This window comes from Cricetulus griseus, chromosome 5 (genome assembly GCF_003668045.3).
Source record: "Cricetulus griseus strain 17A/GY chromosome 5, alternate assembly CriGri-PICRH-1.0, whole genome shotgun sequence".
NCBI classification, from domain to species: Eukaryota; Metazoa; Chordata; class Mammalia; order Rodentia; family Cricetidae; genus Cricetulus; species Cricetulus griseus.
The window spans coordinates 149,359,446-149,381,834 of record NC_048598.1 but is presented as its reverse complement, the minus strand read 5'-3'; the positions used below and the strand labels follow the sequence as shown (position 1 = coordinate 149,381,834).

At 41.5% G+C, this 22,389-nt stretch overlaps 1 protein-coding gene across 1 annotated transcript in view; it reads left to right on the top strand.

The window, feature by feature from the left end:
- Window positions 1-22,389, top strand: part of Akap6 (A-kinase anchoring protein 6) — a 348,238-nt gene that overhangs the window by 120,108 nt on the left and 205,741 nt on the right. Inside the window, exon 4 of the mRNA XM_035445579.1 lies at window positions 15,118-15,240. Within this exon, the coding sequence (XP_035301470.1) occupies window positions 15,118-15,240 (123 nt within the window). The remainder of the gene's footprint in view (window positions 1-15,117; window positions 15,241-22,389) is intronic.

Here is a 22,389-nt window from a genome sequence, read left to right as displayed (position 1 = left end):
AGTTCATTTTGAGCTGTTTAAGAGTGTGGATCCCTGGTCTACGAATCCTAGAACCCGTTACAGTTTCTGATTCATTGTAAATTCTTAATGAATTAAGTGTTTAAAAATGACTTAATCCACATATGTACATATTTATGGAGTTTAACAAAAAAGAGCAATTTAATATTTAATTCAGCTAGTTTTACCCAATGCAGAGGACATATACATGAGTTTAACCAGCAGCACTGGGAACTGTATTATTCTCAAAGCTCTTGTCTGTCTTTTTACTTTGAACTCCAGGACTCTTGTCCAAAGGATGCCTATGAAAACTTTAAAATGAAGAGTTACACTTTGATACTTGAGGATGTGGTACCCAAGTGCTTCTGGGGCAGTAATCCACTGAAGGTGTGCTATAGTCCAGTGTGTAACTTTTTGAGCCTCATTTCCCTCACTTGAAATTGGGGCACTTTCAAGTAGGCAGACTTGAAGGGGTGTTTGAAGACTGGCTGTGTGCTTTCTGTCTCCTGGCTCATCTGTAATAATACAGTAGCCACTGTGTTTGCCCTCTATTGATTTGCCACCCTGAAGTTCCCTACAAGTTTTTGCATTTTCTTGTACACATGATAATCTCTGCACATGGGATTTTGATCTTTTTTTCTAAGAATGAGAGCCTTGTTATTCTGAAAGAGGTATATGTTTCCTAGAGAAACTTTAGACTGTTTAGCCAACAACTCAATAATCACATATACTCTTTTGAATGACCTTAGTACTATACAAACACTCCATCAGTGCACGTGCATTCCTGCAGAAGACATTTGGCTTGTCAGGTCTTAATTAGAAGAGCATTTGGGGCAAAGCCAGACAGGATTATAACAATATGTTCTTCTTCAAACTTCAGCGTCAAAGAGTGGTCTCTTGTTTTCTGAAAACTTCATAGGAATGTAAGAAAATACTGCTTACTGGAGAACTTGAGCTGTAGATAAAAGAAACCAGAAAGAAAGGAGGAGAGAAAGGGAGAAGAAGAGAAAAGAGACCATAGGAGTGAAGAATAAGACAGGAGATGGGCTGGGAGAAGGAATGAAGAGAAGAAAAAAAGAAACAAGTCAAGAAAGAAGAAGAGAAAAGAGAGCTTAAAATAGGAAGAAGGCTCTAAAACCCAGGCTGGCACAGGATTGGATGGTTGTGTTGTGGGAACTAAACTTGTTCAGAGCCATGGAATAGGAGCCAGCAGCAGAGAGGGTCTTTTCCTCTTGGCACCCATAAGAGCAAACCTGTCAGTGATGAGCAAAGGGGTCAAGACCAGGCTAGAGAAACCCACAGAAACAGCTGACCTGAACAAGGGGGAGCTCATGGACCCCAGATTGATAGCTGGGAAACCAGCATAGGACTGTTCCAGACACCCTGAAGGAGGAAGTCAGTTTGTAGGTCTGGACAATCTATGGGGCCACTGGTAGTGGATCAGTATTTACCCCTAGTGCACAAATGAGCTTTGGGAGCCCTCTCCACATAGAGGGATACTCTCTCAGCCTAGACACACGGTGGAGGGTCTAAGCCCTGCTCCAAATGATATGACAGAATTTGAAGATCCCCATGGAAGGCATCACCCTCCCTAGGGACCAGAAAGGGTATGGAATAGGGGACTGGTGGGGGGGGGGCAGGGGAGGAGGGGAGGGAGAGGGAACTGAGATTGACATGTAAAAGATCTTGTATCTAATTTAAATTTAAAAAAAAACGAAAAAACAGAGCAAGCCTGTCTAGATAGAGTTTAGTGTGGTGGTCCAAATCTGGAAAAAGAATTGTAATTGTTTCATAGCTTTATGACTTTAAGCAAAACGCAAGGCACTTCTATGCCCTAGTGTCTTTATCTATGTGTTGGGAAATCTCTCAGTGATTCAGTAGTTTTGTTAATTATTAAAATAGCTGGTATGTAGAGCTGAAATATTAAGCATTTATTGTTTTTGTTTGTTTTGTTTGTTTTTCCAGGCAAGGTTTCTCTGTGGCTTTGGAGGCTGTCCTGGAACTAGCTCTTGTAGACCAGGCTGGTCTTGAACTCAGAGATCAGTCTTCCTCTGCCTCCAGAGTGCTGGGATTAAAGGCATGCACCACCACCGCCTGGCCAAATATTAAGTATTTAAACTCATGTCTCTGCTTATGAAAAAACCTACTAGAGAGATGGATCAGTGGTTAAGAGCACCGGCTGCTTTTCCAGAGGGCCCAGGTTTGATTCCCAGTACCCACATGGTAGCCCACAACTATTTGTGGCTCCAGTTCCATGGGATCAATTGACTTCTGGCTTCCTTGCATGCTTCATGCACAGGGTGCATGGACATACATGCAGGCAAAACTTTGGAAAAAACATTTAAATTAATATAAATTTAAAGGTATGACTGTATCAGATATTTTATACTTAGAGGCAAATAAAGATCAACTAAGGGCATGGGGAGATTAACTGGGAGCATGCTCAGCTCCACTCCTTTTGCTTCCTCCTTATGAAGCCGAGTGTATGGGAATCTTCTAGGGTTCTTGTGAGGGTTAAATAAGGCTTAATAAACAAGTGCTCAGTTAATATATATTAATTATCAATAGTTTGTTAACACTTGCAGTTTTTTTCTGAAGTATTTTTATGCCTTTTAAATTAGGTTTTCATGATATGCATCCCAATCTTCTTTTGCTCTTAGAATCTTTTATAATTTATTTGCATAAACAAATAGATAGCAACTGACATCAACATCTCCAATGTCTTAAAGGCATCCTTCCCCACTGTAAGCCAGATACCTTCCTGGGCTCTTCCCTTTGAGATCACTGTTAATAGGATGGGAGAGGCTGCAGATTTCAACTCAGAGTCCCTCTTGTATAACTCTGAGCTCAAAATGGAACTTCTCTATCTGGTGAGTTTTAGATAACACTATTTTGTGACTTCTTTTGCTTATTTTCATCTAAGAGTTTTGCCCTTTCCTTCCAGGACAGTCACATTGAAATGTGCTTGCTTATATTCTGAAGCCACTCATTGGACCTCTAGAAAGGAAGCTAAAAGTTTCATGAGGCATCAAGTTAAACTACATCTCTCTTCAGTCTTTGCTCTCTCTCTCTTGTCTCCTGTTCTGGGCCATGGGGACAGGAGGGGTGATAAGTGAAGTGGTGGAGTCCCCAGAGAACTGATTTTAATCCCCAGTACTTTACCTTGGGCCTCGGAATCTGCTGACTCAGAAGTGCATAGATACATAGTCGGGAAGAGATGAGCTGCATTTTGAGTGAGAATATATAAAAACCTAAATTAGACATTTCATACAGGAATTCTGTATAAGAATTATGTTCAGAAATGCGTGAAGCTACACACTGGAGGATATTCACATCAAACTTCAGTGCTTAATTTTGCTCCTAAGTGGGATTCCTAATTTGCTGGCTTTAGAGCCTAAGTGAAGCTGTTCTGTGGGTAGACTGTGATGTCCTTTAACTGCTATTTGTTGGTGGCCCCACTGCTAAACATTTGTTTCCAGGAATATGGCCTACTCCCCCACTCCCCAAAATACTGTCATTTTATTATGAAATGTTTGGCTATTAATGGAAACATTTGTTGGTGGCATCCTTGCCAACCTGCAGGTTTCCTGGCTACACTCTCTTCAATGGCTCACAGATGCTGGAAGCAGGACAGTGGCCACCTCTCTGAGTGCCCAGAGCAATTGCTGTCGACCATCAGGCTGTGACCATGTGGGGACTTTTCTCATCCATCTTCTTAGTGCCTACCACAGTGCTGTACACTCACTGAGTAATGTGTGTGTGTGTGTGTGTGTGTGTGTGTGTGGGTGTGTGTGTGTGGGGGTGTGCGTGTCCATGTGTGTGTATGCATGCTTATGTGTATGTGATATATATATGGAAATTACCAATATGGAGTCAGGTAGAAATATAAGGGTATTTAATAGGGAAAAGCCTTACTTACAGAGCAACCTAGCCAGCGGGCCTGGCAGCAGGCTGTACAGCAAGTACCAAAGTGAAACCGAAAGAGCAAACGCAGTCACACTACATCACCCTGACCACGCCCTCACAAGCTGGTCAGGCACATCTGTAGCCAGCCCCTAAGTAGGCGTGACTACAGCTTCCCCTACAATTCCCCTTTTAGTCTAAAAGAGGATTAAAACTTAACAGTGTCAACAATGGGGAAAGGGGGTGTAGCATACTCCGAGTTACTTCCTGCTGAAATGGGACAATGATAGTCATGTGGGGACCTGTAGGAAGAAAATATTAGTGTAGTAAAAGTCTTGAAAGGATTGTATCCAGTCCATGTTAGATGGGATTCTCTTGATAGAAGATCTCGCTTGAAATCCTCAACTTGATTGAAGTCAGTATCCGAAGCTTTGGCCGGAGTGTCAGTTGAAATGGAGCAAGTTGGATCCAGTGCAGTCGAGGAGGTGTGACCCATTTTCTTTCCAGGGTGTCCAGGGATTGCTGTCAGACAGGTCTTCATTGGCTGTGTGGGACTCAAACATAAACAGTTAGCAGAGAAATGTTTGCTTGTGTATGTACACATGCTGGGGAATGCAACCATGATAGCATAACAATTATGAGAGGGTGTACACCTTGAGAGAAAGATACAAGAAAAGACAAAGACAGTACCCAAATTCTTCTTTTATTCTGTATTACATCAATTGGCTTCTTGATACAATACAGAAACACTAAAGCTTAGTTAAATAACGTGCTTGGATTTTAGAGGAGGAAAACCAAATCCACCTCTAAATCCAGCATTGGTTTAATTGAATAGGGACTAGGAAATAAAGAGAAATAGAGTTTTTTGAGAGACAGCTGTAAAGTTTACCATATGGCACATTCCTTTTGTTTGATGGTTATAGCTACCTTTTCTTCTTAAGTATCTACCCATGCAGTATCCTTTGCCTTCTGGAGATGAGTTTTCCTGTGAAGTTAAAAGCAAAACACTTCCCTTTCCTTTGGGAGGTTTCTATTTAGTTTATAAGATATACCTTAATAAAATACCTGTCATTTGTCCTTGTCGAGACATTTTTCCTTTTCTACTCAAATCTTGATCAACTTTGATGGTATCCAAAGTTTTTCTTCCCCTGTAAAAACCAATGCAAAACCCCTACCCCAATGTAACACATGTCCTGGTTTCCATACAGAGGTTAGTACATCTTTGAAGCATACCGGCTGATTGAGTTCAGCAGTTTTTTCCATAGTCCAGTGTCTTTCTGCAGCTGTTTGTCCTTTTTCATTGGCATTAAGAAAGTTTAGTGCTAATAAAGCATTATGCAACCTATGTTTGGGGGGTTTAGTCTTCCAAGCTTGTTTGTTGAGCATCTCCTTAAGTGTTCTATTAGATCTCTCAACCACTGCTTGTCCTGTAGGATTGTGTGGTATACCAGTAACATGCTTTATGTTATAATATTTGAAAAATTGTTCCAATTTTGTAGAGACATATGCTGGAGCATTGTCAGTTTTTATTTGTGCAGGTATACCCATAACTGCCATCACCTCTAGCAGGTGTGTAATAACAGAATCAGCTTTTTCAGAGTTAAGAGCAGTAGCCCATTGGAACCCTGAGAATGTGTCTATAGTATGATGCACATATTTCAAATTTCCAAACTTTGCAAAGTGAAAGACATCCATCTGCCAATCTCCGAAACGCTTAGGATTACAACCTGCTGGCAATGGAGTTTGATTATAAAAGGAACAAGTAGGACAGTTTCTCACTATCTCCTTGGCTTGTTGCCAAGTGATAGAGAAGTCCTTTTTCAAACCTTTGCTATTTACATGATGTTTCTTATGAAATTCTGAGGCTTCTAGCACATTTCCAATTAATAAACGATCAATCTCATCATTGCCTTGTGTTAGTGGGCCTGGCAGACCCATATGGGATCTGATATGTGTAATGTATATAGGATTACTTCTGTTTCTGATAGTTTCCTGTAATTATAAAAACAGAGAAGTTAATTCTGTATTATCAGGAACAAATTCTGCAGTCTCAATGTGTAACACAACTCTCTCTGCATATTGGGAATCAGTAACTATATTAAGAGGTTCTGTAAAATCGTTAAGTACCATGAGAATTGCATATAATTCTGCCTTCTGTACAGATGTATATGGACTTTGAACTACTTTACTTACCTCACCTGCTTTATAACTTGCCTTACCTGATTTGTTGGCATCAGTGTAGAAGGTAAGAACTCCGGAAATGGGAGTTTGTCTTACAATACGAGGAAGAATCCAGACTGTCTTTTTTATGAATTTAATTCTGTCAGTTTTGGGATAGTTGTTGCTAATTGTCCCCAAAAAGTCAGTAAGAGCTATTTGCCAATATTCATTATCCTTCCACAAGGAGGAAATTTCTTCATTAGTTAAAGGTACTATAATTTCTGCTGGATCTTTTCCGGTCAGCAGATGAAGTCTTAATTTACCCTTTAAAATCAAATCAGAAATCTTTTCTATATATGTCTTTAACTTTTTATTCTGTTAATGTGGCAGAAATATCCATTCCAATATAGTGTCTTCCCTTTGCATCAGAATTCCAGAAGGGTATTCTCTGGATGGCAAGATAACCAGAATACAGTCTAAATTAACATTTATCCGATCTATGTGTGCATCCAATATTCTGTTTTCAACCCATTGTAACTCTTTTTTCTGCCTCAGCAGATAATATTCTCGGGCTGTTTAGGTCCTTATCACCTTTAAGGGCCATTTTTAAATGCTTTAAATCATGTCCTTCTACACCAATAATCGTCTGTAATTGAGAAATTTCCCCTAATAATTTCTGAAGAGAATTAAGAGTTTGATAACGATCTCTCCTAGTTTGTACCCTTTGAGGTCTGATTCTTTGTAAGTCTATCTTGTAACCTAAATAGTTAATAGAATCTCCTCTTTGTATCTTTTCTGGGGCAATCTGTAACCCCCAACGAGGCAGAACTTCCTTCACCATTTCAAACATATGTTCCAAAGTTTCCTTATTAGAATCTGATAAAAGAATGTCATCCATGTAATGATAAACAAGAGATTGTGAAAATTTCTTACGAATTATTTCCAAAGGTTGCTGTACAAAGTGCTGACACAAAGTAGGACTATTTAGCATTCCTTGTGGCAAAACTCTCCACTGATATCTCCTAACTGGCTGTGAATTATTAAGAGTTGGTACAGTAAATGCAAATTTTTCTCTATCATTTTCCTGTAATGGTATTGTGAAGAAACAGTCTTTTAGATCAATGACTATAATAGGCCATCCTTTAGGTATTAAGGAAGGTAATGGCATTCCAGGTTGCAGAGAGCCCATTGGTTGAACTACCTTATTTATAGCTCTCAGGTCTGTCAGCATTCTCCACTTACCTGACTTCTTTTTGATAACAAATACAGGAGAATTCCAAGGACTGGTAGATTCCTCTATATGTCCAGCATCTAGCTGTTCCTGTACTAACTTTTCTAAAGCCTCTAGCTTCTCAGAGGTCATAGGCCATTGTCCTACCCAAACTGGTTCATCTGTAAGCCACTTCAATGGCAGGGCCTTTGGCTCCTCTGAAGGTCCATCATTTGTACCTAGTTTCTGTACAGCATGGATGGTTGGTAACCGTTTTCCATAGCGTCTTACCAGATCTTTTCTACTATCTAAAGATTGTACATAATTTGTATCTGACACTGGAGGAATATCAATCTGAGTATTCCATTGCTGTAAGAGATCACGACCCCAGAGATTTATAGCTATATCTGCCACATATAGTTTCAGTATACCTTTCTGTCCTTCTGGTCCAATGCAGACCACCGAGTTAACACTGTGTCGAACTCTAGATAGAGTTCCAATTCCTAAAAATTGTGCATTTCCCTCTCTAAGAGGCCATTTCTGAGGCCAAGACTTTTGAGTAATAATAGTTACATCCGCCCCAGTGTCCACTAAGCCAGAAATAACTTCATTATTAATTTTCACTTTCAACTGAGGCCTTTTATCATTAATAGAAGCTTGCCAAAATATGCGTTTCTCATTTTGTCCATTCACACTTGATTCTTCATCACTATTCAAACTACCATCTAGAGCAGTATAATTTTTCACAATAGGCAAAGAACTATCTATTGTTCCTGTGAGAGATTGTCTCCCACTGCTACTGGGAATGACCAGACCTTTCTCGATGTGGGGGACTTCTTGAGTCCCCCCTGGAATTTCCCAACCTTAACGGGTTTCCTTGTATGTCCCTGGTCGATATACATTCATTGGTCCAGTGTCTGCCCTTACCACATCTTCTACACAATCCAGAAGGCAGTGGCCTTCCGTATGAGGCATTGTTAGAATTCATTCGTCTACAATTTCTCTTAGTATGTCCCATTTTACCACAGTTGAAACATCTAGGTTCCTGGAGCCTTCATGGTCTCCAGGGGAAGGCTCTTCCTACCTAAGGTTCTGGTTCATAGTAGTAGTAACCTCTAGCCTCTTGGTACCTATGTTGACCTCTATAAAGTGCTTCCCCTTGCTAAGCCCTTATATACTCACCTCTAGAACTTTTAATTTCCTGTTGCCTTTTTAAACCTTTTGAAATGGCTTCTCCTACCCAAGCTCCAGTATCTTGTACATTATAATCAATCTTGGCTGCATACAAAACCCATTCTTCTAGTGGAGCTGATCTGATCTTTAAAGGCAAAAGTATTCTTTTCCATATTGGGTTTGCATTTTCATAAGCTATTGTATATATAATTGATTGTCTTGTTTCTGGATCTGTTACCTGTAATTCTACTGCCCTAGTTAGCCTTTGTAAGAAGTCCTGGAACTGTTCTGTAGGTCCCTGTTCTATTCTGGTATAAGCTTCTAGGCATTCTCCTGGCTCATGAACCTTATCCCAGGCATTTAATGCTGCTTTCCTGCATAGGGACAGTATATCGTCATCATATTCAGCCTGAACCTGTGGGTCAGCATAAATACCCTGACCAAGAAGCTTATCTAGAGGGTCTTCAAAACCTTCCTTTATGCCCTGACGTTCAAGGAGCTTTGCCTCTTCCCTTACTAATGCCTTCCACTGGATTTGGCATGAATTCTCAAGTACAACTGCTACCAATCATTCCCAATCTGTGGGTGTCACCCCGTTAAGGGTTGCCCATGAATGTAATAGCTGTTTTACGTATGGGCTATGGAGACCATATGAGACAACTGATTCTTTAATATTCTTAATATCCTTCATCTGTATAGGTTGCCATTCATAAGCCATCTGTCCATGAGGGTGTTTCTTAGAAGCTGGCTTTACTACCATGGTAGCTGGGTATACTAATGGTGTACGAGTAACAGCCCTAGAAGAATAGTCACGATACCTGGGTGGAGTAGGTACCTGGGATTCGAGTGATTCTGCTTCGGAGGCATCCCAATGATCTTTAAGCCTAGTAATGATATCCTTTTGAAAAGTTTCAATCTGCTTAATCATAAAAGATTCCAAGCACATTAGTGAATCTGTAAATTGCTCTAACTGCTCATCTACATGTTTTTCTAGGTCTTTAATACTTTAATACTTTAATCCTTAGGCAGCATCTGGATGGCATGGAAACTGCCTTCTAGGTATTGGAGTCTAGATTCGAGGTCATGATTTGCTGATTTGAGTCCTCAGCAATCGACCGTATGGACCTATGTAATCTGTCAGCCCTGTACTGTAAATTATCTTCCAAACATTCAAATCTAGACTCAAATTTGTTATCTGCTACCTTGGATGCTTCAATAATTGATTGAATGGCATTGTCCAATTCTTTAACCCTATCCTGGGTATCTTGCACCTTTGCATCTAATTTCTGGGTAACATTGACTATCTGAGTTTCTAGCTGGCTACAGATATTTTTTAGCTCATCATGGTCTTCTGACAGCCTAGCCTCTAATGTCTCAGACATGGCATAAATACGCTGCATCTCATCTTGGGTAACAGACAGCTCTGTCTTTGCATATTGGACACAGAGCCAAGCTTATCATCCAATTTCTGTTCCACTTGCTGCACAATTGTTGTCTGACCTAATCTGTTCTCCAGAACCTCATTGCGTAAAGCTGTTATTTCCTGTAAGTAGGTGGTGAGGTTATCCTTATCCCTATTCCTGAGTCCTCTGGCTAGTAATACTATTTGTACCAGCAAGCTAACTGCCATTACAGCACATAGGCCAGTAATTGGCAAATTAGCATCCTCCTCAAACAGTGAATTCACATAATAAGCAAAAATATTACCAATTTTAGCAAATGATAAATATTACGCCATAATTGTACCTGATTTCTACTCCAGATGCAGTAACTATCTTTGACCAGTGGGTGGCACAAGTGTTCAGTTAGTCCGAGGCATTTGACAGTGGTGGGTGGCAGGATGGTGGCAGCAGTGGAGAGAGGTCACAAAAGCGGCTGCGCTTATCTTAGAGAGTATACAGCCTTGCGGCCACAACCACTGAAACAGATGAGGCTTTACCGCAGCACCGGCCCGGGGACGCCTCTGCTGAAAGCCGAGGCCTACTCAACTCTAGGCAGTTAGAAACTATCTCCAAGCTGGGTGGATGGTTCTGAGCAGCTCAGCTGCAACAGGTCGGCTGCTAGCCGGGAGCACCTGTGGAGAGAGGGTTCTTTCCGGGCCTAGGCTGCAGGCCTGGTTGGACCTACAGCCTGTCCCAAATAGGGTGCAGGTTTCCAATATCCCGCTCCTGACAACCAGATATAGTGGGAAATTACCAATACGGAGTCAGGTAGAAATATAAGGGTATTTAACAGGGAAAAGCCTTACTTACAGAGCGACCTAGCCAGCTGGCGTGGCAGCAGTCTGTACAGCAAGTACCAAAGTGAAACCGAAAGAGCAAACGCAGTCACACTAAGTCACTCTGACCACGCCCTCACAAGCTGGTCAGGCACATCTGTAGCCAGCCCCTAAGTAGGCGTGGCTACAGCTTCCCCTACATATATGTGTGTGTGTGTGTGTGTGTGTGTGTGTGTGTGTGTGTGTGTGTGTGTGTGTGTGTGTGTGTGTGTGTGTGTGTGTGTGTGTGTGTGTAAATTGGTGTGCATGTAGAGGCCAGAGGTCATGTCAGGTGTGTTCATCGTGTATTCCCATCTAAGTCTTTGAGACAGCATTTCTCACTTAGCTTGGAGCATCCCACTCATCTTAGTTGGCTGGCCATTACGTTCCAGGGACCTTTCTATCATCATAGCTACTGTGAGTTCGTGAGTGTGACACATAAAGCCCAGAAGTTTGTATTTCACAACACCCCCCCCATTGTCCTGATCATTCTTTCAGTCTCCTCTTCTACCATATCTATTCCCTGAGCCTTGGCAGTGGCAGTGGGAATTGAGAAAGATGTCTCATTGAGGAATGAGCATCCTTTAATGTACTTTCTCTGATAATTACCATGTAATCTCAAAAATGAATATTGTCAACTGTATTTTGCAGGCAAAGGGACTGACATTCAAAGGCAGGAAGTACTCGTGTAGTAACTACTGGAACCAAATTCAGTTCCATCTGGCTCCACTGTTCCTTAAAGTCCACCTTGGGTCATAATGAGCTCTCTCTCTTTTTCTCTTCATTCTCTCTCTCTCTCTCTCTCTCTCTCTCTCTCTCTGTCTGTCTGTCTGTCTCTCTCTGGCCTCTCTCTTTCTTTCTCTACTCCCTCTCTCTGACTCTGTCTATCTCTGTCTCTCTCCACCTCCTCTCTCTCTCTCTCTCTCTCTCTCTCTCTCTCTCTCTCTCCTGTCTCTGTTCCCCCTACATAATCTTTATTTGTTTTACACTTTCAATTTCTGGGAAGAAAGGCTATCAATAAATCAGCCTGTCTTTCACGATATTGTGTGAGGCTACAGAGACTGAGACTAGTGAGACTCTGTAGTTGTGCACCAAGTCCATCATCTTCTGGCTCCAGGGCGATGGACAGTTGTCCTTGCCTTCCACCCTTACTCTCCTCATCTGCATTCTGGGAGTGACAGCAGTCACTACCTTGTGTGGTCATTTCAGGTCCTAAGTGGTTTATTTTATATAAGATGCTTACAACAGGCCTGAGCTCGTAGTGAGGGCTGCTTATTATTTCAGCTAGAATTATCTGGATGAATTCACTGAGCTCTTAACTGTGGCATACTGAGAAAGTGACAATTAGGTTTTAATGATTTAAAATCCTCACCAACAGAAGTTGCCATTTTTCTCCATACAGTTTTTTTCCAAGGCTTTTCAGTGTGGCCCTGTCCAAAGGCAGCTGATTTTGTCTAGCCTGGGTCTGAGTTCTCTGCCAGGACATAGAATTCAGGTGTGTGACAAACACCACAGGGAAACTGGCCATTCAGGAAGTGGCTACCTGCAGTCTGATAACCACTTCCTCGTTAGGTAAACTGAGTCATTCATCTGCAATGATGCACAGGGTGAATAGTCTTGTTCAAGTATTTAATTTCCTTTAACTTCCCTCAGTATGTTAGGACTGAAATCTGTAGGGTCTTTCCTGTTGAGTTCCTTTCAAAGAGGGGGACAGAAAAAAAAAAAAGAGTCTGAATGGAGAAGGACAGAGGATCCAGGGAGCTTACCTCAGTGTGTGTGTGTGCTGTGGGGTCAAGGCCTTCTGGTTATGATGTGTCTCTGGAAGCAACTCTCCTTTGCACATTTCCTGGAAGGAACAGACTTCAGAGTAAGATCTGGGTTCAAATCTTGCCCCTGGCACTGAACAAATCACTCCCAGAGCTGTGATGACAGCACAGCCTCAACTTCCTGCTGCATATTTTCCCTGCTCTTTAGAGAAATGGATTTCAATTTTGATTTAAAAGGTAATAGAAACTTAAAAAATACCATTATGCCTATAATTCCCTAAGTCAGAGCCATGTCTTCTCTCCCAGTGTATGGCCATGTCCTGGCCTCTTATCCGGTGCTTGGAAGACCACTTCCTTACTGTGGGTACTCTGGTACCTTTGATGGCATGAGGAGTACTCAACATGACAACTTATATTAATAAGAAGCTAGCAATAGGAAGGGAGGAAGAAAAATACAAGAAACAGTGAATATTCATAGCCTGTTAACAGTCTTCTATCACTGCATGTCCTGTGATGGGGATTGCACACAGTACCCTTGTGCATAGAGCCCCCTGATAGTACACAGAGGTTCTGGAATAGTGGGAAAATCAGGAGATAAACACATCAAGAACTGAATGGACTCCAGTGAAATTAGATTTCCATTGTGCAATCTACAACCATAATTTTAAAGCCACACACAGAACCAGCAAGTGGTAAAAAGCTATGGTTTGCCTATGAGAAAGTACAACTTAGCTTTTGTTGCAAACAGGGAACACTGACACTTGTCATGTTTCTGTTTTGGTGGGTGCAACTTGTCATTGCCAAGAGAGAGGCAGGAGAATGTGTAGCAGAAGGTTTCTTTGATGTCAGCCTTGTTTTGCTGACTAGCTGGGCTATGCAGAGATACCATCGAGGAAGATTTCCCTGGCCCCTGCATTTGCTAGCCTGCATCCAGAAGTCTTAGCTAGCCGTGCATATGTGACTGTGAGGAAATCTGACACAGTTTAAAACTGTGTTTAAAACTCTTTGACTATGACCAGTCTCTATAATGAGGGGCCTGGGCATTTTCATATGCTTCCATTGTTTGGAACATAACTAATCACCTAGCATTGATTATATTTAAAAATAACATACTTAACTGTTTGTCTTTTGGGTTCAACTAGTTGTTTCCAAATCCTTTGTTTCCTCACTCATTATCCACAAACCAATTTATGTACAACTCAAGTCAAACTTAACAGTGAGTTGTAGTTAATACACTATTAAAATTATGATTTCCATCCAGTTGTCAGTCATCTTCACTCTCCTGTAGGTGATAGATAAGGCTTCCTTAAGTTTATATGTTCACCAGAGGGTCTTGATTTTTCCAAAAATATTCCATTGTGGGAGTACTGTATGATGACATGAATTTTGTTGGACTCCACTGTGCTCACAGAAGTAATGTGCACACTGTGGGAAACACATCAGGTGGGAGTTTGTGAAGTGTTGAGAGCCTGGGAGGGAAGGCCAGAGTAGTGAGTGTGAGCATGGGAACACATGGGTGCATTACTATCTGGAGTGACATTCTCTAGTGAGAGCCTGTGGGTCTCTGTGACATCTCTAATCTCTCCCCTTTGCAACAGGAATCTGTTTCTGAGCTTTATCCACTTTTCTTACCTTCTATCCCATTTTCCTTTTTATAACAATCCACTAGGGACAAATTACTCAAATTAAGGGTTATACTAGGATATACTAAATAATAAAACTTAACTTTTGAGAAGCATGACAAAGAAAATGAATTTCTACATCTTAGTCTTACATTTGTCTTAGAATATCCTCAGTAATCCATTAAAATGTTGACCGAAATTAATCAAAGGTTAAAAAACAAAACAAAACACCGATTTAGTGTAATAGGTAACAGCATACTGCCTAACGAGAGGCAGACATGGAAGCCTGCCCTTGCTCCACATGACCTGCAGGTGGTGCTGTTGACCTAGACATGGGAAGCCAACACCAGGCTCCATTTATAGCTGGATTTTCACGTTTTCAAAAAATATTTTCTGTCTCTACAGATGTGTTCTTTTAAATGGTCAATAAAATTTTATAACCACTATTTGAAAAATCGCAAGATTATTGTGATTTGTGCTTCCTGGGCAAGGATATTTCTTCCCGTCCAGACATGCTCAGCCAGTAAGGTGTCTGCATCTGTTCCGTGGTGACTCTCTTCTGCCGGTCCCTCCTCCCAAATACCCAGGCTCTCAGCCCCAGACACTTGGCCTATTGATGGGACTCATCTGGGTATCTTTAGACCCTGCTTAAATGTAAACTACACTTCCTAGTTCATGCACTGTAAATGGACATGGCTGTCTTCACACACGTGCAACCCCGAGTCAGTGTGGATTTGGAGGTGGGCAGGGAGATGCTTGTCACACACTAGAGATATTTGAGGTCACTTACGCAGAACACTCCATGGTCAAATCATATCCTCTAGGAAAGTGTTCCTAGACAGAACCCAGGAAGAGAGCTTGTTTCCTAATAGGAAGGGTTTCAGTCTCTGAGCAGTGGAGATACCATCACCGGAATAGAGCAGTAGAAGGCGGTGCGGTAATTTGGGGACAGAGTTTGGAATTATTAGGATTGACTTTAAAAATAACTAATTTTCCTTTTGTGTCCTTCCTGTTTCTCTTCTCTCACAGGGATTTGTGAACAAGCTGGATGAATTCATTCAGTGGCTACACGAAGCCATGGAGACCACCGAGAACTGGACTCCTCCTAAAGCGGAGACTGATAGCCTTCGGCTGTACCTGGAGACACACTTGGTAGGCAACCTTGTCTCGTGTATTGCCGTTTCTGTCAAGGATTTCAACGTGATGCTGTTTTGTTTAGGTCCAATAGCAACTTTAGTTATCAAAAGTCTCTATATGCTAACAAGGCCAAGCTTCAATGGGGTTAAACCACGAGCTGAAGGTTTGCAGGCATTTTAAGCAGTAAGACGACACCTACGGCCTCCTTATTTCGCACTGATATTTCAAAGTTTTTCCAGAAAAGCCACTATTTTAAAACACCTTAGAAAATCTTATTAGACCTGTGTTCTCTAAATTGACGATTGAAGCTTTCTCTCTTCTTGAAAGAAATAAATGAATAAAAGAAAAAAAACTGATGACCATTCTGAAGCATTCTAGAATTCTTGTAAAATTAATGAGCCTCTCATTATCAAGAAGGTCTATTTAATCTGTTCTACACTTCGCTATTTTAATAAAATATTTAAAATGATGATCTCCGTCATTTCTGCTGCTATGTGGATTTTTCCAGCAGATAATTAATACAACTGTCATTATACTGGGCCTGCGCTTAGGGAAAACCAGGGAGTAGTCATGGAAAACATTTGGATGACTACACTTTGCGCCCGTTCAAAGCAGGAATTATAGACCAGGGTACAGTTGATGAACCTCGGGACGTTTGTACCAAATGTGTCAAATGGCTGATGTCAATTACGAAGGGGTGGGAACCACGTAGGAGAGTGTGATAAAGCGAGACGAAGAAGCACGTTGTCATAGGAAATGAAAACTCAAGCTTTAAGAGTCTCATCTTTATTCCTTCCACTGATAGAATAAAATTGACAAAGTCAATGAACACGAATCCTTGTGTTCCCAACTGTGGGGCTGATTTCTGCCCCTTTTACACGCTTAGCATTTGGATTAAGTAAGCATCGTGTAGAGTTCCACGCATAGAGGCTCATAGGAGAGACTGGAGAAAGAAGAAAGAAAGAATTTTAGTTTCCTTAGTGTTGTGTTTTTGCAGCATGGTGTATGTAATTGCAAGCAGAACAGCCACAGACTCCAGTTGCTGCATGCAGGTTGGCTTATGGAAGATCAAGAATGGTCTGATGGGTGCAGAAATGCCAGAGGCCCTAAGTGACTCTCTTGTATGTGGGTTTTTAATGCTGCCCTTAGCATTCAATCCCTTGTAGAATACAGTTTCCATTTTTTAGAGGGCATTTCATAATAGCAAGATAAAGATATTCAGTGCTTTATGATGTAAATTATATTAATTAGAATGTCAACTTTTCACTGGCATTGTTCTGACAGAAATTCTAATCTGTGTTTAAACAGGACTATATGAACTTTATTTCACATCAAGTGTGCTGTCTTAATTTTCTTGATTTAATATTTTATGGAAAACACACATTCAGCTTTTGAGGTTCCAGAGGGCACAAGGGCATAAGGGTGCCTTAACTGTGGGTTACTTATTGAAAGCCAGGCACAGCAACTGCAGGCTGAGGGCCCTCTCCTCTCCAAGTGATGTGCCCCTTTGTCACCAACACATATCCCTGTCTCAGTTCTATTACAGAAATTCTTGCATGACTTCCTCATGCTGGCCTCACCTCATTCTAGCCCAAAGCTTTATGAGGGAATACTTTGTATTGTTCTGTCTTATGTAGGTGCCCCTAACTTGATATATCTAATGTTAACGTAAAATGTTGCTAATACTAATACAAAAAGTAAAATTTTAATATCATCATTCAGTTTTAATTGCTGCCTATGTCTACTGCCTTACTCTATGCAGCCTAAACAATTGCAGACCTTTTCAGAAGTGACCACAATGACACTCAGGCATCCGTACCTGCCTCAAGACAATGTTCTTACCCCAAACATGGGAGTTGTTACCCACTTGCTGTGGATCACCAAGAGGTCCTTTTTGAGATCTCTTTCTTGGAGAGTGGTCTGTTTCTATCAGAGGATTAATACTTTGTGTGTGTGTGTGGGTTTTTTTTTTCTCTCTGTAACCATTCTGGCTGGAATAGAGTTGCTACAGGGACAGTTTGGTGAGGAGATATAGTTTGCAGTCCAGTTCACTGAATGAGAAGTCACAGCCTCAGACCTTACTTCTGATGTTATGAATGATGTGTGATGACACTTTAGCCTTCTGTGCATGGTTTGCTGTGGGACACTACAGGAGTCACTGAGAATCACTGGACTGTTGGGGTCACTTACCCTAGGACAAGATTCGGTTTCTCTCTGTCAGCATTATCCCCCTACCCTAGTTGTCATCTATATCTTATTACCTAACCATTATGCCAAGTTAATATTCTTCTTAGTCCCAAAGGAGGCAAATAGTCTGTCTTTCTATAAAAACTATACAAGCAAGCCTCAAGATTCATATTTAGTTCAGCCTACACAAACCATTGCTGTTTCCCAATGAATAAGCAAACAGGTTTTGCAGGGTTACTCAGTAGTAGAGGTCATCAGACACACTTGTTAAACCATTTTTCTAGATTCTATGATTCAATCTTTAGTCTGCAAGAGTATGAGACCCAAGGGTGACTCTCTTCTCTGGTGTAATATGTTGGAATAGCTGGCATCTTCCAATATTTACTGTAAAGGAAAACAAATATCAAAACAACAGTTGTACATTTATATCTTGATACTTAATTCAATTATTTTCCATGATGGTAGCCAAGGGTTTTTTACCAACACAAATCAATTAAAGCTTTACAATGCTTCTCTGAGAGAGACACGGGAACTTTATTTTAGCTGTAGGAAACAGTGTGAAATTGTCATGCTACATCAGCGATTTTCCATGATAATTAATCATCTGCTTGCAACCTGGCTGCTGCTTCAAAAATACAATTCCCATCTTTCTGGAAAGTGGCATTTCAGGAAAATGTCATTTGGGGGTGGTTCATTATGAGTATTGGCCACTCTCCTTTGAAACCGGTTTTAGAAGCAGCATTGTATAAATGTATTATTGGGCAGATCCCCATTTTTCTCTCTTTCCTTCACTTTTGTCCCCTTTCTGGCCTCTTGTAAAGCAGCTTTATTGCTGTGTTTAGACTGCAACAGATCACTTATTTTCGAGTATGAAAGTTAAGGAGCTTTGAAAATCAGAAAGATATATACACTCAAACAAAGTCCTGGTAGTGAGTATAAGCATCACTCACACTTCCATGTGACATTTTGTAATTCCTTCCTCTGCTCCTCCCCAGACTCCTCTGCATCCTCAAGCAATGGCTGATTTTCTTTATGTCACTATCCAATTTGTTTGTCCTTTCTCTAATTTGACGAGAATAAGACCAATCAGCATGTACTCTGCTGGGGCATGGGGCCGATGTCTGCTTCAGCTCCCTCTTGTTAGATGTGTCGTCATTGCGTGTCAGTTGTCCTCTCTGTTTTGTTGGTACATGGTATTCCACATGTGTATGTGCCGCACTTGACTCATGGAGTTACTGATGAACATTTAAGATGTTTCCGCCAGTCTTTCAAATTATGTCTGTCTGGGCAGAAGCACAATAAACAGAAACATTGTGAATGACTAGCACATGCCAGGGCATGTGGCTCCCATGGTGTGTACTTAGTAACTACCCATCTCAAGAGCTTAGATCCGTTCACACCAGGAAAAGAAGAGACTATTTCCTTTAAGGAAAGGTACAGTGTCATCGGAGCACAGTGTTCAGGAGTAAGGCAGCAGAGTGGGCCACACTGGCCAGATCCACGGTGTGTCCATGGGCTTCTGGAATGACAACTCTATAATCTCCTTTTTATGCAAGCCTAATTCAACAAATGAGGACCACATCATAGACATCAGTGCCAGGAAAACAAGCTAAATGCGTATTATATGGGAGGGATTTTTAAAAAACATCTATTTTACATCCAGACCCCATTTCCCCTCCCTCCTCTCCTCCCATTCCCTTCCCCTACCTCTCCTCCACCCCCTCAATCCACTCTTCCTCTGTTTCTGTTTGAAAAGGGGCAGGCCTCCCGTGGATATTAATAAAACATGGCATATCATGTTTCAGTAAGACTAAGTACCTCCCCTTGTATTAAGGCTGGGCAAGGCAATCCAGTATGAGGAATAAGGTCTACCTGGAAGTTTAAATTTGTTATAACTATCTTACAATATATACTATGTAGCCAAGATGTCAGGGAACTCACTCTATAACTCAGGCTGACCACCAACTTGCAGCCTCCTTGCTGAGAACTAGAATAGCTGGGAGCTGTATAACAAAATGGTGACTGTGGATCCAAGATTCAAGTTCATACACATCAGGCAACCACAAATGCCAGGCAGTTACTTAGGTATTAGTGTATGGTGAATGAAGTTGGCTTCTCTTGGGGGTTTTCAATTGAACAGAGGCAACCATAGGTTATATGATACAGTCCTGGCCGGTAAACCTATAGGATAAATGAAGGAGTTCAGCGAAAAGGTTTATTGTTTTTCATAGAGACAATTGGATACAGCCCTCCAAGGGCATATATCATTCTGCTGGGTCAAGTGAGAGCAGAGAGCATGGCAGAGATTTCATAGGGAGGGAAAGGAAAGGAAGGTAAGGTTAGCCCAGCTGCTGTGGCTGGGATCCAGCTTGAGCCTTGCAGGTCGGTGCTGGGTAGCAAGGGAGACTAAATGACATTTTAAATTGCCAAACTTTTCTCTGGGGCACAGAAGGTTTTGGCTGTGTTTCAAAACAGGAGAGCGAGAGGAATCAATCACAAATCCCAAGGGGGTAAGGCCAGTCTGGCATCGATGAGCCGAATGAGGTTAACTGAATGATCACAGTGGAAAATGGGTTTGAGTGTAGTATTTGCTGTTCTAGCACAGACTAGCAGCTATCATATTTCAAAAATGTAGCCTTTGACTGGCTGTGTGTAAATATGACAGAAACTTCATAAAGTGAATGACAGCAAAATGGTTAAAGTCTATGGAGAGTTCCTCTCTCATGTTCTCCCAGATACCAGTACTCCTCACTTACTTTCTGTCATTTCAGAGTTATTCCAAGTATTTAAAAACAACTGCACACATGTGCTTTGCTTTGTCCCCAGTTTGTATTATCAGCAGGTCAACAGCAGTAACTGTTTATCCGTGTGTATGGCTTCCCAGTGTTTCCTCTGTGAGCATGCCATAGGTTATTTTAACCCGTCCTTTATGCTAGATATCTAGGTTATATGTAGCCTTTTTCTATCTCAAATGATGCTTCTGCGCAAGTGCTTAGAAGCTAATTATCTTGTTTAGTGTGGGTTTGTCCTCATATGTGTCACTTCTGGCTAAAAGGTTCTGCGTAGTCATTGCAGTCTTTGGTGGCGATGGTGCCATTTGTACTCAGTGCCAGAGAATGCCCGCTGCAGTCTTGCTGTTGAAGCTTGTTGGCACACTGCTTAGCTTTGTTCCTGTGAGAGTTAGCAGGCAATGCCCCTTATACTTCTGCCCTTTTAGGTGGAGTAGACTTCCTCTTCATGTTTGGGGGAGTCATTTGCTTTCTTTCTTGGGACTGGCTGCTAATTATCATAGCCTGTTCTTCTGCTGGGTCATTGTTACTTCTGGATTTATACGAGCTTTTTAAATATTAAAGGAATCAATCCCTTGTCTGTGTTGCGAATGGAAACTATTTTTAAAGGAAACCATCAAGAAGTCTCTTCCAAAAGGACAGAGACATTTCAACAATTGGTGTCAATGCTTAGGTGGACATGGCAAGCCAGTGCTGGGTCCCTACTCCTGGCAAAATCACACATGGGTTCCTGTCCCAGAAAGGCCAGCATGTGGAAACCCTCTCTTCGATATGAAGGCATGAGTTTAAGGGTCGGAGATTGTAGGTGAACTCGGAGATTAGGAATGTTTGAGGATGGGAACAGCGGGTGAGGTGTGGAAGGTAGGATTGGAGAACGGGGATGCATTAAAGGGGCCAATGAGAGACTCATGCCAGCAGCTGGTTTTGAGGCTCATCCCCAATCAGTCAGAAATTTCAGACAACATCTGTTTGTCTGCCCTGGTCTAGTCTATGATGCGTTAACCCACACCCAACATAGTATAGGTGAGACTTGGGTGCAGGGAACGTATGGAAGTTGCTGAGCGTGTCTGTGGGTGTGACCTGAGGCTTCAGGCAGTGCTAGGAGTGTGCGAAGCAAGGCAATGTGACACCGTCACTTCGCACAGTACAGTGTGCAATGGGCTGAGGGAAGGTGGCATGGCCTTCGTCTTTCACTCCATGTCCAGTTAAAGAGAAATGTTAACTCTGCTCCACGGAAAAGTCAAACAATATGAGACGGGATAAAATGAAAAGCAAGAACCTCCACCCTCCTGACTAACCAGGGCAAGCAGTTGTTCTGTGTTCTTTTGAGACCTTCAGTGTAAGATAAGCATATTTTAAAGTTCATGATGTAATTCTGTCCAATAGCTTGCTTCCTCAGTGTATGAACTCTCTTTCTATCAATACCTGAAAAATATAGGGTGCATTTTCACAGCTCCTTACTATTTTATCACGTGGAGGATTGCCTCAGTTTATTTAATTAAGTCTTCTCATGATGGCATTTAAGCTGCCTCCTTATTTCTGATTTCTCTTTCAAATAATGCCTCTTGAATATTCAGGCTAACATTGGTGGGAGACCCCCTTGTCCTTCTCCAGTTGGCCTGCAGCAGAAACTCAGAGACCGCATGTAATCAAAGACCTCTCTTATTCTAGAAACAGCTTTCACTGTAAGTAGTAAGAACTGAGGCAGATCCATGTTTGTGGACTTCCAAAGCACACATTCTGACCCCCTTTTGTTCCTTTTAGTATTAGTACCTGCAATTTGAGCTGGCTGCCACAAGGTGGCAGAAGAGCACCAAAATCCATTTGCTCTTGAGGACCCATCCTTATTGTGTCCTTATCCTAGTCTTCATAAACACAAATTGGATTTAACTAGCAATGTACCTGGTTAAAAGAATGATCAAAGAAGCTATATGCACACATTTGTCACTACTACCCAGAAATACATTGTATTTCTGATCAAATTGATTTTATTTCTATCACAACAAAAGCCAGGGTACCACTCAGATAGTTTTTCCTGAATACTTCTTTTGTTTGCCCTCCTGTGTCTACCTCTGCTCCATTTCCCGTTGCTTGAAGTTAAGAGATCACAGAACTTGCTTTTTTTTTTTTTTTTTTTTTTTTTTTCCCTGCTGTCCACCTCTCCTGCCTCCCTTTCTCGGCTTCGATG